This window comes from Oncorhynchus nerka, linkage group LG22 (assembly GCF_034236695.1).
Source record: "Oncorhynchus nerka isolate Pitt River linkage group LG22, Oner_Uvic_2.0, whole genome shotgun sequence".
NCBI classification, from domain to species: Eukaryota; Metazoa; Chordata; class Actinopteri; order Salmoniformes; family Salmonidae; genus Oncorhynchus; species Oncorhynchus nerka.
Window position 1 is genome coordinate 40,497,755 of NC_088417.1, and position 15,472 is coordinate 40,513,226.

General features: G+C 41.8%; 1 protein-coding gene across 1 annotated transcript in view; it reads right to left on the reverse strand.

The window, feature by feature from the left end:
• Window positions 1–2,355: 2,355 nt before the first annotated feature.
• Window positions 2,356–15,472, reverse strand: part of LOC115105169 (M-protein, striated muscle-like) — a 41,432-nt gene continuing 28,315 nt past the window's right edge. Inside the window, exons 21-37 of the mRNA XM_029626857.2 lie at window positions 15,024–15,138; window positions 14,695–14,851; window positions 14,512–14,612; window positions 14,314–14,358; window positions 14,053–14,189; window positions 13,719–13,863; window positions 13,264–13,323; window positions 13,094–13,161; window positions 12,828–12,941; window positions 8,640–8,727; window positions 8,501–8,539; window positions 8,224–8,329; window positions 7,209–7,372; window positions 6,957–6,993; window positions 6,604–6,626; window positions 6,388–6,443; window positions 2,356–3,659 (exon numbers count right to left, since the gene is read on the reverse strand). Of these exons, the coding sequence (XP_029482717.2) occupies window positions 3,411–3,659; window positions 6,388–6,443; window positions 6,604–6,626; window positions 6,957–6,993; window positions 7,209–7,372; window positions 8,224–8,329; window positions 8,501–8,539; window positions 8,640–8,727; window positions 12,828–12,941; window positions 13,094–13,161; window positions 13,264–13,323; window positions 13,719–13,863; window positions 14,053–14,189; window positions 14,314–14,358; window positions 14,512–14,612; window positions 14,695–14,851; window positions 15,024–15,138 (1,704 nt within the window). The 3' untranslated portion in view covers window positions 2,356–3,410. The remainder of the gene's footprint in view (window positions 3,660–6,387; window positions 6,444–6,603; window positions 6,627–6,956; window positions 6,994–7,208; window positions 7,373–8,223; window positions 8,330–8,500; window positions 8,540–8,639; window positions 8,728–12,827; window positions 12,942–13,093; window positions 13,162–13,263; window positions 13,324–13,718; window positions 13,864–14,052; window positions 14,190–14,313; window positions 14,359–14,511; window positions 14,613–14,694; window positions 14,852–15,023; window positions 15,139–15,472) is intronic.

The following is a 15,472-nucleotide window of genomic DNA, read 5'->3' on the forward strand; positions in this document are numbered from 1 at the left end:
TCAAATAGGAGGTCACTCCCAAGTCCCCTTTGACTTCTGTTACAATCAACTGGTAATTAGAAAAGGTTTTAGGGTTAACGCGCACGCACGCACACACACACTTTGCAAACACATTTTCCCTAGCTACTTTTAAAACGTGTCTTATGAATAAAAAGTTCAATTTCATCAAGCCATGTTTGCAAATGGGCTCTGCTTCAAAGACAACTTTGTTTGCATTTGAGATTACTTACCAGACTGAAAAACATTCCTAATGTGATTTATACAAATGTAATTACACTAAAACATCTTCTGAAGTGAGTTTAGCTCATGTCTGAAAGCAGAGAAAAGCCTTTTCTACCACATAGAATTGCCTACAGCGAAAAATGTAAGAATACAACAGAGATAAGCAACTGGAACCTGGGCCCCTATTCATAAAGCATTTCAGAGTGCTGATCTATAGGATCAGTTTGTTTTAGCCTTTCAGACTATAATGAATATGAACAGGTGGGACCTGATCCTAGATCAGCACTCCTACTTTGAGACTCTTTATGGATACGGGCCCTGGTTTGTTTCAGACCGATGGTCATATGGTTCATACTAGCTAACCCACATCCTGGTCTCTCCACATGTTAGAGATGTGACAGGCTGCTCTCATTATATTCTGGTGACTTAACGCATCATATGTTTCTACCATCCATCTTTTCTGGTGGCCCAGACAGACACCCACGCTAGACTTTTTCTATTCAGCGCTCATAACATGGTCATGTGTGTAAGATGCGGATACGTTGTTCATTCCTTTATCATGGGGGATTGGAGCACTGTTGCATCATAGACCCTATATAGCGGTTTACAGTGTAGTCGGAAAGTATTCAGACCCCTTGACTTTTTCCACATTTTGTTACCTTACAGCCTTATTCTAAAATGTATTCAAATAGTTTTTTTTCTCAATCTAGAATTTTTTGCAAATGCATTAAAAGTAAAAAAACAAAAATATAAGATTTACATAAAGTATTCAGACCCTTTACTCAGTACTTTGTTGAAGCAGCTTTGGCAGCGATTACAGCCTTGAGTCTTCATGGGTATGACACTTGGCACACCTGTATTTGGAGAGTTTCTCCCATTCTTCTCTGCAGACCCTCTCAAACTCCGTCAGGCTGGATGGGGAGCATCGCTGCAAAGTTATTTTCAGGTCTCTCCAGAGATTCTCGATTGGGTTCAAATCCGGGCTCTGAATGGGCCACACCTGGACATTCAGAGACTTGTTCCGAAGACGCACCTGAGTTGTATTGGCTGTATGCCTAGGGTCGTTGTCCTGTTGGAAGATTTTTGCTCTGACATGCACTGCCAACTGTGGGACCTTATATAGACTGGTGTGTGCCTTTCCAAATCATGTCCAATCAATTAAATTTACCACAGGTGGACTCTAAATCAAGTTGTAGAACCATCTCAAGGATGATAAATGGAATCAGGATGCACCGGAGCTCAATTTCGAGTCTCATAGCAAAGGGTCTGAATACTTATGTAAATGTTACATTTCCTGTTTTTTTATATTTTTAAATACAGGTCTAAACCAGTTTTCATTTTGTCATTATGCAGTATTGTTTGTAGATTGATGAGCAATTTTTAAAAATGTAATCAATTTTAGAACAAAGCTTTAACATAACAAAATATGGAAAAAGTAAAGGGGTCTGAATACTTTCCGAATGCACTGTATAATGTCTGCCTCCCAAAGACTCCCTATTTATTGCACTATTTTTGACAAGGGCCCATAGTTCTGGTGAAAAGTAATATGAGGAATAGGGTGCCATTTGGGACACAGGCAGTGTAAGGTCCTACTCGTGGTCAATCCTTGATGAGAAAACATGTCATGAACAATAACATGAAGGGTGTCTGAGGGTCACTCAGGGGATTTGTGCTTACCTTTCAAACACTCAGTACAGAGAAATGTGATGAGAGGACCGGTGCTCACTGGAAGTGTGTGTGGACAGAGACACGGTACAGTTAGCTGATTGTATTGCGAGACAAAGTATATGGTATAAAGCAGCTTGGTTGTCAACTCCTCAAGTCGTCAAGGGCCACACATCTGCAGTATCAATACACCCGATTGCCCAGGTGTAAATGAGACAAAGCAGCAGGAGTGCAGTCCTCAATGAGCGGAGTTTGAATCCCTGGTGTAAGAAGAGAAGTGTTTGTGTATGTTCCTGATAGATGCCTTCTTGGCCTTCGGAGACTCGATGACCAACAGACAATATCAGACAAGGGACCAGGAGTGCATTGGTGAAAAGGAGACTGAAGAAGAGTGTGAAGAGTGGAGGTAGAGAACGGAGAATGAAGAGTGGGTGCCATAGAGAGGGAACAACGCAGTGAAAACAGAGGTGGTGAGGAAATACATGCTCCATTTTATTAGCCCTTCTCGTGAGATGGGACAGAGGAAGTTAATTCATAATCACTACTACGTGTCAGGGGAAGTGATGTCATAATCAGAAGGCGTGGTGTCATAATTCAAAGAGGTGGAGTAAATCACTACAGTGACAGGAGGAGTGATGTAATAACTACTGAGTAATTTGAATTCACACAAACTGTCTACGTGCCTTTTAAGTACTTAAATTCATATTTTTTTTAGCTATAGCAACATCCCCCTGGGCACAGACGTCAATTTAATGTCTTTTCCATGTTGGTTCATCTTAATTTCATTGAAATGGTGTGGAAACATTAATTCAACCAGTGTGTGCCTAGTGGGATATTGTAATTAGGACTGTCAAATGACGAAAAAATGTAATCGAGTTAATTCCAGGATTTGCTGTGATTAATCACAAATTCTGAATTTGCTCAAATTGAGCTGTATTTTACGATTTTGTCTTTGATTTTGTCCAAAGTAACAGTATTCAAAATAAAGTAGATGAATTAAGCACACTTTCTTTAACCTAAATGTCAACTTGTTTTGACATCGCATTGTTTTTAGCTGAATAGGTGATGTATTTGGGATGTTTTCAGTGTATTTTGAACGCTTTCAGACAATGCTATTAGTTGTGAAAAAGAAATGTGTGCACTTAAATGACAAAACATTAACTCGAGTTAGCTGATTGACAGCCTTAATTATAATACATGGGGAAAATGATATGAATGTATAACTAAACACATAGTTGTGTCAAGATAAAGGACGATTGGACCGTTAGTATAGTATATATATATTTTTTGTAATTCTGAAAGAAAATGCTGAAACAGCTCTTCTCTGATTTCTCTCTGAACCTTTGGACATTTCATGCTCAGAGTAAAACAATACACCTTTTCAAACTGGAGTTAAATACTTTGTATAGTACCATAAAAACCATCTCAAACCAATGCTCAGGACTCAATCTGTTATTTATACATGATATTTACGCAAAGATTGAAGTCTCCCTTAATTCTTGCCGGCCTTCTTTCTTTCTCCCTTATTTCTTGCTGTCGGGGCTGAAGACACTTATGGTGAAGTCTGCGCTCTCTGTGCCGTACTTGTTCTTCACCAGGATGCTGTACTTTCCCGAGTCTGTCGTGTTCACCGTGGTGATGGTGAAGCTGGCGTACTTGCCCGACTCGAACTTCATGATGTAGTGGTCGTCCGACACTATCTCCCTCTCGTTCTTCAGCCAGACGACCTCAGGCACGGGGTCGCCTGAAATGTTACAGGTCAGGTTCAGGGCCTGGTGGGAGAGAGAGACGGGATCACATACATATACAGTAGGGTATATCTGAAATGGCACCCTATTCCCTCTATAGTGCACTACTTTTGACAAGAGCTCTGATCAAATGTAGTGAATACTAGGGTACTGTAATGGGACATTTTTTTAGTTCTCCTTTTCCTGTATTTGATATGTATTTGATATGTAATAAACATGATTGTATGTGCGGGGAGATGCATTCCCTTGGGGAATGGAAACAGGAGTTAACATTTTAATCAAAAAGTTAATAATAAAAAACTAATAAAAAGGCACGTGCATGTAAACAAAAACAAAAAAATGATTTGTCAAAAATATACTGGTGTTCTTTTGCCCATCTTCATATTTTATTTCTATTGGCCAGTCTGAGATATGGCTCTTTTCTCTCAGTTGAGGACTTGTGAGACATCTGTTTCTCAAATTAGACACTAATGTACTTGTCCTCTTGCTCAGTTGTGCATCGGGGCCTCCCACTCCTCTTCTATTCTGGTTAGAGACGTTTTGCGTGGTCCTGTGAAGGGAGTAGTACCCAGCGTTGTATGAGATCTTCAGTTTCTTGGCAATTTCTCGCATGGAATAGCCTTCACTTTGTTTCTGGACATTTTGAGCCTGTAATCGAACCCACAAATGCTGATGCTCCAGATACTCAACTAGTCTAAAGAAGGCCGGTTGTATTGCTACCTTCATCAGCACAACAGTTTTCAGCTGTGCTAACATAATTGCAAAAGGGTTTTCTAATGATCAATTTGCCTTTAAAAATGATAAACTTGGATTAGCTAACTCAACGTGCCATTGGAACACAGGACTGATGGTTGCTGATAATGGGCATCTGTACGCCTACGTAGATATTCCATTAAAAATCTGCCGTATGCGAATTGGAGTGGGTCTAGGGTTTCCGGGATGATGGTGTTGATGTTAGCCATGACCGGCCTTACAAAGCATTTCATGGCTACCGACATGAGTGCTACGGTGCATTAGTCATCTAGGCGGGTTACTTGGGCAAGAGTGATCATACAGTCGTTCGGAACAGCTGGTGTTCTCATGTATGGTTGGGTGTTGCTTGCCTCGAAGCGAGCATAGAAGATATTCCGCTCATCTGGTAGGCTTGTGTCACTGAGCAACTCGCAGCTAGTTTTTCCCTTTGTAATGATAGTTTGCATGCTCTGCCACATCTGACGAGCGTAAGAGCCAGTGTAGTAGGATTCAATCTTAGTCCTGTATTGATGTTTGATGGTTCGTAGGAGGGTTCTCCTTGAAAGAGGCAGCTCTAGCCTTTAGCTCAGTGCGGATGTTGCCTGTAATCCATGGCTTTTGGTTGGGGAATGTATGCCGTCGGGACAATGTCGTCGATGCACTTATTAATATGGTAAACTCCTCAATGCCATCGGATGAGTCACGGAACATATACCAGTCTTTGCTAGTGAAAGTCCTGTAGCTTAGCATCCGCTTCATCGGACCACATCCGTATTGAGTGCATCACTGGTACTTCCTGTTTGAGTTTTTGCTTGTATGCAGGAATCATGAGGATAGAATTATGGTCAGATTTACCATATGGAGGACGAGGGAGAGCTTTGTATGTGTGTCTGGAGTAAATTTGTTTTTTTTCCACCTCTAGTTGCTCAGGTGACATGCCAGTAGAAATTAGTTGACAGATTTCAGTTTTCCTGCATTAAAATCACCGGCCACTAGGAGTGCCGCCTCTGGATTAGCATTTTCTTGTTTGCTTATATACAGCTCGTTGAGTGCGGTCTTAATGCCAGCATCGGTTTGTGTTGGACAGCTTCGAAAAATATGGATGAAAACTCTTAGTAAATAGTATGGTCTACAGCTTATCATGAGGCATTCTATCTCAGGAGACCAGAACCTTGAGACTTCCTTAATATTAAATATTGTGCACCAGCTGTTGTTAACAAAGCGACCCACACCACTCCCCTTGAGCTTACTGCCATTCTGCCCTGCCAATGCATAGAATAACCAGCTAGAATATTATCCATGTTTTTGTTCACCAAATATCAGAGAAACACAGGATATTACAGTTCTTCTGTTCACATTGTTAGGATAGCCTCGAACGGAGCTCGTCCCATTTGTTCTCCAGTGATTGTACATTCGTCAATAGAATAGAGGGTAGATTATTTACTCGCCAGCGTAGTTTCATCAAGACAAATGCTATTCAATTACAGTAACGACAGGAGTTATAATTCGTTACTTTACACCTCTGTTTGCACCCGTTAGTCTATAATTATCTGTTGTTACTAAGTATTGACCTGTTTAACTGCCAGTATCAAATGTCTGCCAGTGTTGAAAGTTATGTTAAAAAGTTTGACACCAGACTAGATTCAAGGACACACTGATAATGTATCTGTGACACTGTGTGATTCTGTATTAGCTGATGTTATGATTTCCTACAAGCCTGACAGGCTGGTGTTTACAGAACATTCGGTGCTGTGTGATTAATATATAAAAGGGCCTTCTCAGAGAGGGCACTCTAGACATTTTCTCTGCTTCTGTTCTGGAGGTGCCTCCCTGTTGCAACTTGTATTCAACCAGATTGGCCATCTGTGATTGTTCTGCTCTTTTATTCACTTTGAAAATCCCTATTACAGGTACCATTTCAGATGCAACCATAGTAGTGTCATACACTATCAAGCCTGCATGGCCAGTTTGGGACTGTGGACATGCATAGACAGATACAGATCCATCCAGACACGGTTACCTTGAGCTCCTGTATGGTGACAACATCAGGCAGGCCTCCCGCCACACGAGCACGATCTGAAAAAAGGAGCACCAAAATTAGGCCACTGAGCTCAGATCAGTTTGAAAATATCAGTACCCACTAAAATACAGTGAGCAGTCCTCTCATCCCCATCTTATAATAACGTTTTTAAAAGTTGAGGTGTGTGCTTATGAGACAGAGAGAGTGAGAACTTACTTCTCTCTGCAATAGCGGCCGCTCTGACAGTGGAAGAGACAGAACAAATTGAAGAACAAAGATAAGAGAAACGAATGCAGAGAATGTGTTTGGAGCCAGGAAGCGTGTCTAAGCAAAGACTTCATCTGTCTACCCACTTCCCTTCCTCAAGTCCTATCAGAGACTACCTGCTATTTAAACAGTACATGCAAAGAGAGAGAGAGTGGCTGGGCAAACAGGGAGGAACACCAAAAATAGCAATGACATGAAAAGAAGGACAGCACTTACTGACACGTTCACAACACGTAGATAGGCTTACACAATGTGTTTTTGTTGTTGATGTACAAAAATCCACACATTTTTAGGTCACTTACTTGAGCCTCTGGAACTCAGCATATGCGTCATCAAATGCTGCAATAAAAAAAAAGATGCTTAATAAGCCTATCAAAGCATTGGTGTGGTGGGAAGCTGCCTAATTCAAACCTAGATGTAGGCCGCATCCCAAATGGCACCCTTTTCCCAACATAGTGCACTACTTTTGACCACAGCCTTATGGGCCCTTGTGAAAATTAGAGCACCTATATAGGGAATATAGGGTGAGATTTGGGAAGCAGATGTAGTCTCACCCTGGCCGGCCAACTCCACAGTCCTCTTCAGACCGCCCTTTCCATCGTGGAACTCAATGGCATATTTGCCCTTGTCTTTCTCTGTGGGTTCTATGATCTGTAGCCACAGCTGCTCTCCTACCACACCACTCTTAATGCGGTCTGTGAAGGCTATCGCTGAATCCCTACGAGAGAGGAAAACAGGTCACTGACTTACACACATATAGGCTGCATCAGACACTTTACTTGCAAATATACTCACAAATGCAGACACCACGCGCGTAACGGACTTCACACCGTTTGCTTAGCGAGTGCTGCTTCCTCCTGATTTCGGCTCACACCGAGGCTCAAACCCAGGACCGCTGCCTTGCTTGCACACATGACCGCTCTCCCGAAGCGTCTTAGCGGTCAGCACCACCGAAAAGCTAGCTATTCTGCAGTGCTAGTAGGGACACTTCAGGCTGAGGAGCATGTTTCAAAACATCTCCATGCACTACATTCACCCCCCAAACTTACAACACAGCGGCCTCAGTGTTGAGCTGAGCACAACTGCAAATCCGGGTCACGGCACCATCTGTAACTGACATCACGCTGCTTGCTTAGCAAGTACCGTTTCCTCCTGATTCACCTCACACAGAGGCTTGAAACCCAGGACCTCTGCCTTGCTAGCACACGTGAACGACATCCCAAAGTGTCTTACCAAGTCGGCGCCACCGAAAAGCTAGCTATTTGGCAGTGCAAGTGGGGACACTTCAGGCTAAGTCGTAAGTCTTTCTGTACTACACGCACACACACACACACACACACACACACACACACACACACACACCAGAGGATGGTGGGTTGAGCTATAGGAGGTCAGGCTCATTGTAATGGCTGGAATGGAATTAATGGAACAGAATCAAACACATGGGAACCACGTTGGACTCCGTTTAAATTCATCCATTCCAGCCATTAAAATGTGGCCGTCGTCCTATAGCTCCTCCCACCAGCCTCCATTGACAGACAAACACAGAGAAGTAAGGAGAGTACACACTTGTGGTGCCAGGTGACCTGGAGCGCTTCGTTGTAGTAGCTGACAAAGGAGTACAATCTGATGCCCTCCTCTGTGCTCTGGATCTTCAGTGCGGTGGAGGAGTTGGCTAGCGGAGGTTACAGAGACGTTACACAGTGCAACATTATAGAGAAGTTACAAAGTGCAACATTAAAGACTTTACACAGCACAACTTTACAGAGGGGCACTTTAGGGATGTTTTGAACACAAGTAAAAATTAAGATGATGCGTTTACTACGACAGTGACACATGTTCTTACCGATATGACTGAACATTTCATTCATCAAGTCTCTGAAACCTGGAGAACAGAAATGTGACCATAATATAACTTTGTAAAAATGACAGACTTGTGGCGTTACTGTACAGACAATGAGGTATGGCTTTGAGGGTTTAGTCACCTTGTTCTGTCAGATTCAACGTAGAAGTGTCCTTCCCTCTGTCATCCTTCATAACAATCTCATAGACACCGGCATCCTTCTTTGAGATCTATAAGAGAAGGCTAGGTTTGAGACACACATCTAAAATGCACAGCCACCATTTTGTAAATTAAGAAAATGAAAATCTCAAGCGAAAAGGCAAGCTTTTCTCCCCTGCTATGGGTGCTGCAGGACACATTTATAGGATGCGAAAGCAAAAAAGCATTCTCAAAACAAACAAAAAACAAGAAGATGGCAGAATGACCACTTTTGGCAGGGCTGGGCAATTATTTTCCACGGAGGGCCATATGTTTGCCATAACGGGCCAGAATCATATTACATGATTATACATAATGTGCATGACTGTGTTGACAGATATATCTACTGTAAATCATATCCAGATATAGTACTTATTTAACTTTTTTAACATGCAGAAATAAACCACATCCATGTTCTCCTTTTGATAGGAAGTTTCATTATTAAAACATGCAATGAACTACACTTAGGTAAAAGTACACTGTGCATTCAACACCACGGACAGAACTCTTGTTAACGGGTATACACAAAAACACAAGAAAGGGAGAGCAACATTACATTTAAAACAACCCAATCAGTGTGAGGAATGAAGTCTGATGGGCATTGACTAGAGCAGTGAAGTCAGGTATAGTTTCTGACGTCGCTATGCGCAGGATTGCTGAGAGGTGAGTCAGTAAGAGATGATCTGTGCCTTGACCTGTTATAGTTCCTCACAGAAAATGTCTGTTCATATACATAGGTTGGTGCAAACATCTCCTGAGCATGACTCATAATCTTTGGAAAGTTTTGCTCATCGAGAGATGCATAGAACCTCGTCAGTGACATTGGAGAACTATTCAAAACAATCACTGCAATCAGACTGAAGAACGATCAGCTCAAGTTGCAGGTCAGTGGGAGCGTTATCCACATTGAAGGTGGAAGGAGAGGAAACCAACAGCATGTCATTTTCCAACACTTCGAAATCCTCAAAACGACGAGAAAACTCAACTTTCAAAGCACGCATCAGCGATGTATACTTCTTCCGCTGGTCATCTGATAGGGAACAGACTAGTAGTCGGAAGGTGGGTGAGATTGTTGGCTTCTACCTGATAGGTCAGTAGGAGTCATTTTCCCTTGAAGGCTTTGATAAGGCTGTACATCTGAAGTGAAAAAAGTCCCTTCCCTTGTAGTTTGGAATTGGAGTTTATTCACGAGGGCCATGAAGGCAAAATCAGCCATTCTTTATCTTGCAGTTGAGGGAAATCCACATATTTTCCTTTCATTTGCCAAACTCCTACACCCTCTTAAGCACCTTCCCCAAACTCAGTCATCTCACGTTTCTGTGGTAGGGAAGATCTGCAGGACCCGACTGTCTCTTCAAACAGAGAGACTAACTGCCTGTGGTTTAAAGAATTAGCCACTTTAGTGACTGCATCCACAACATGGCTCGTTTTCAGAACACATTTACAGAGCACCTCCTGATGAGTAATGCAATGCAGGAAAATACTTTTCTGATCTGGGTCAGCTCAGCTAATTGATCTTGCATCCTTTTCAAAAAGGCCAACGTTTTTTTTCCTGTCAAGTTCGGTCACCCGTCAGTGGTCACACTCAAAACGCAGTCCCGGCATTACCACACACTTATATGAAACTCCCCCAATAAATCTTTCCCCGAGGTTGTGCTCTTCATTGACTGCACTGAAGCAAGCTCCTCTGTAATCTCAAAGTCTGGGGTTTTGCCTCGTAAAAATATCAACAACTGTGCCATGTCACGTGCATCACTGCTCTCATCCAGGGCCAAAGGCGGAATCTTGTCTTAAAACTGTTGTTCCATATTCTCAGTGACGATGTCCTCAACACACGCCGCGTGTCACTGTTCAACTTGACAGGGAAACATTTCCAAACAGCTCTTTCTTGTCGGGGCAAAGTATTGTTACCGAGTCAATTAAACATTCTTTAATGAATTCGCCCTCAGCGAATGGTTTGATATGTTTAGCAATTTTGTGGGACAGTACATAGCCATCTCTCGCTATTCCGTCATTTGCTGAATGCAGTTTTGTGAAAAGTCCTTGCTGCTTTTGTGTGCACGAGCGTTGCAAAATAAATGTACACATACGTGTTTTTCAATCATTGCACCCACACTGCTCGCGCCCGCCAATGAGCGTCTGTGTTGCCAAGCGCTAAAATAGAAGTCAGTTCTATTTGTGACGCTGAACCAGTGCAAGTCTTGCCTCTCCAATCTCCTCATTGGCTTTTAGAAGCACACACAGTCAAAACATTTCAGAACACATACTCATTCCAGGGTTTTTCTTTATTTTTACATTGTAAAATAATAATACAAGTGAAAACATCAAAACTATGAAATAACACATATGGAATCATATAGTAACAAAAAAAGTGTTAAACAAATCAAAATATAAGTAGCCACCCTTTGCTTTGATGACAGCTTTGCACTCTTGTCATTCATGGTCGATTTGCTGTAAGGAAACCACTACTAAAGGACACCAATAATAAGAAGAGTCTTGCTCGGGCCAAGAAACACGAGCAATGGACATTAGACCGGCGGAAATCTGTCCTTTAGTCTGATGAGTCCAAATTTGAGATTTTTGGTTCCAACCGCAGTGTCTTTGTGAGACGCAGAATAGGTGAACGGATTATCTCCGCATGTGTGGTTCCCACCGTGAAGCATGGAGGAGGTGGTGTGATGTGTCATCAGGGTGGCTACTTTGAAGAATGTCAAATATATTTAGATTTTTTGGGATACATGATTCCATATGTGTTATTTCAGTTTTGATGTCTTCGCTATTATTCTACAATGTAGAAAATAGTAAAAATTAAGAAAAAAACCCTAGAATGAGTAGGTGTGTCCAAACTTTTGACTGGTACTGTATAAGGATGTTAAATTATTTACAGAAGCGTGGCAAGAATGTGCCCCAAAAGCTGTCAGAATCACCGATTTCTGAAGATGTTAGGATCAATAATTGTTAAATTAAATTTTCATAATAGACGGGTTGGTTGTTTAGCAACAAAACCGACTGGGTTGGCTTAGATTGTTTTCATGTAAACTATATTTAGTCTCCAAACGTTTATTGAAAACATAAATACATTTGCACTTGTGGTCTCAAATACATTGTTGTGTTTGTTGTTTAACTAGCTACAGTAGTGAATCTTTTCCATATTATTAGCATAAACATGACATGAGTCAAAACAAGACATGGTAGCAATAACAAGCTACAACGAGCTGAAACGAGCCACATACGATTCCCCACATGACAACTTCTTGTCATTGTTGCTAGCTTATCTGACAGTTCAGAATCATAACGCCACATGGCTCATTGATGTGCAGGCACGGATCATTTTTGTGACCGTCAGCCAACCCCTCTACAGCAAGGACTGATGATTTGGTTAGCCAAACTAACAAGTCTGTTTGTTTGGTTACAAAGGCAACTACTGTAGCTACCTAGTACATTTGCTAGCTACTTCAGTGGACGTTGGAACACATTTCTAGCAGCAAATGGGTTACATTATAGTGTGGTATACGTTCACCTTCCATGTCATGCATTATTCTCCATAGAACACATAGCTAGCACCTCATAGGGTGGGGGGTTGGGTTAGATGCTGGGACTGGAAATGTGAGAAATGTTGAGAAATTCAGTTAAGAGTGACATATTTGGCTATTGTTTAAAGACATTTTTTTTTTTAAAGATTACTGTCAAATAAACTTCTTTAATATAGTAAACTTCAACCTCTTTAGACCACCTGATGCTCAACTTATCACCAATGAATCTTGTAGCCAGAAGATGGTATCCATGACGTGTGAGGAACATGTACAGTATTTATGATATATGAACATAGACGTGCAATGATACAGTTTCATAGTTACATACAGTATGCAAATGAACAACACATAATGTTTGTATAACATCACTAAAATATTCAATACGTAGTATGTTAATACATGTGCCGTATAATCATTGAAATATGATATTTTCCAACCTTTATCTAGCCTTTAATGTACACAAGAGCCATTCAAATAGTATACAGAAATCTGCAAAACAATACTCTCTAAGCTGTAAAGACAGGTGTTGTGCAGTATGGTCTTACAGTCCCTGTACTTTCTCATGTAGGAGGTGGAAGAAACATTAGAAATCCTCTCACCTGAGCAATCTCCAGGTTGAGAACTCCCTCTGTGAAGGTGAGATTCCCGTCTCCCTTGACCTCACGCCCATCCTTGTACCACAATGCAACCGTCTCCTTCTTTATGTTTCCAACCTGCGGGAGGCGAAAGACACCTATAATGTTCAGGTTGTTGTCCAGATGTTGCCCGGCTGCACCCTGGTAATACCATCTCATCTGGAAAGTTGAGAGCTGAGCTGGTCTATTTTCATAAAACCCATACTTCACTTTGTGTGTTCTTTTCCTACCTTGCACTTCAGGAAAACGCAGCATTCTGGGGTCACTTCATAACTCAAGTACTCAACAAAATGAGGGCCTGCAAAAAACAAAAACAAAACAGGAACTATTCAGTAGTCTACAATTTTGTGTCATAACATACCGCTATTCTATTTTCTTAATTTAAAAAAAAATCCCATACCTTGCTTTCTGTGCCACTCTTTGCACATGAACTCAGACTCCTTCTGCAGTCCTTTGAACACTGGGGAAAGGAAACAAAACTGTATCTACAAATCATATTAATCTTTCTTGTAATATAGTTACTATGATGTGTTTCGTACATTGATGTGGATATTATTTAAACAAATACATTTTTCATTCATTTGTATGTAGTTCATTCATAGTAATCTTTTACTGCCCCCTAGTGGAGTATGTTAAGATCTAACTTCTGATCCATAGTGGGGCTTATTTTTTTCTTTATAACAGAGGGGTGATAGCCTGGTCCCAGATCTGTCTGTGCTATTGCCTACTCCATTGCTGTACTTGTCAAGCCGTGACAAGGAGTTGGCATGATAGCACAAACTGGCACTCAGGCGAGAGTGAGAATGATGGAAGGTGATTGGAGGAGGCGAAAAGGACAGCCGGAGTTAATCCTACCTTCTCCAATCAGCACCAGGCTGGACTGGTTTGTGGCTTTTCCGTCCTGCAGCTGGAAGGTGAAGGTTCCCTCGTCCCCTTGGAGCAGAGACTCCATGATCATCTCAATCACACCTGTGTCCTTGTTAAAGTTCATCTTGTATTTCTGAAAATAAAAAAGGCCACAGACAGAGCATATTCAGTAGTCTAATATACTTTACCTGAACAACATCAATTACAGTAGTTTTTTAAACTCTATTTATTTATTCATCCAAGATGTCTGAGGTCAAGAAGACCCCTTTTAGACACGTCGGAGAGTATTTTTTCATTTCAGTCCCAAAGCGTGCCTACTTACCTCTCCCTGGGAGAGAGTGTTGTCGTTAAACACATATTCTATTTTGCCATTAGCAGAGATCTTCTCAGCCTGCAGCCAGAAGCGAACTCTGCCCTTCTCCTGCAGCTCCACAGCCAGCTCGGTCTTCAAGGGAATAACTGGAGGGGGGGAGGGGGGGGAAGAAGGAAAGTGCAACAGTACGTGAGAGCAGGGACGGAGGAACATGTAATAATGAACAACGGGAAACATTTTTGAAAACGTCGGTAATAATATGTTACTTACTGGGGAATTTGTGGTCATGGCTGATCTCCAGCAGTTTTTTCAACTCTGTCAACAAAAAAAAAGGACAAAGATTAATCAGAGATTAGAAATGAAACCAGAAGCAAATGGAGCTCTGCTAACCTCTTTGCCTGCTAAGTTAGCTTCCAAAGTGATAACGTGGACAGTGTTACAGTACCACGGACACACAGTGGGACTCACCCTCCGCTGAGAGGGTGTAGCTGGAGGATTCGCCATTGGTGACGGCACAAGAGTAAATGCCGATGTCATCCTCAGCAGGCATGTTAAAGATGGCCTTGGACCTGAGGGGATACAATTAACACAGGCTACTGTAGAAACGTTAGCAAACCTTATATTCTTTCACGCACACACACACACACACACTTCTCCCCACTGGTTGCCACAGTAATGCGGGTTTCGTCAGTGATCTCTTTGTAGTTCTTGGACCACACGAATTTGGAGTCTGGAGTCAGGTTTGAGCAGGCAAAGTTCATGGAGATCACGCCATCATCATCAATGTCCACAACAATCTCCGTAGTGCCTGAGAGAGAGAGAACACAACAAGAGTCAAATATGGCTGGAGACTCAATAGACACAAATATGCAAAGGTGCAGGATGACATAAAGGTCTGACTTTACTGGTATATCAATGTCATTCTCTGTCCATCCCTCTCTCCCACCTGCTCTGTTGAGGGGTCTTTAAAATGGTCCTACCTGGTTTGGTTTCAGCCAGGACTGGTTCTGTGGGCTCAGAGGCCTTGCCGACACCTGCCTTATTCTGAGCACGCACACGGAACACATAGGTCTCCCCCTCCTTTAGAATCTTAATCTGTTTATGAAAGAGTCACATTATAGACATGTTAGTCACATACAAACTGATACAAACTTTCTCACATAGAAAAGCAGTAGTGTTGAAAATCCCTTTACACGCACCCTCTAACTGACAAACACCTCCACCAATCACATCCTATTTACATGTCGACTATGTCACCATATTGCATCACACAATCTGGATTCAAATGTTTAATTAGAATGCTCAATGGTATGACTGACTAAGTGGATAGAAATAGTGTAGTTGCCCTTAGACGCTGATCCTGGGTCAATTTAGCATTTTCAACACTAATGGTTAAGGTTAGTATTGGGGGATGGGGAAGCTGAAATCT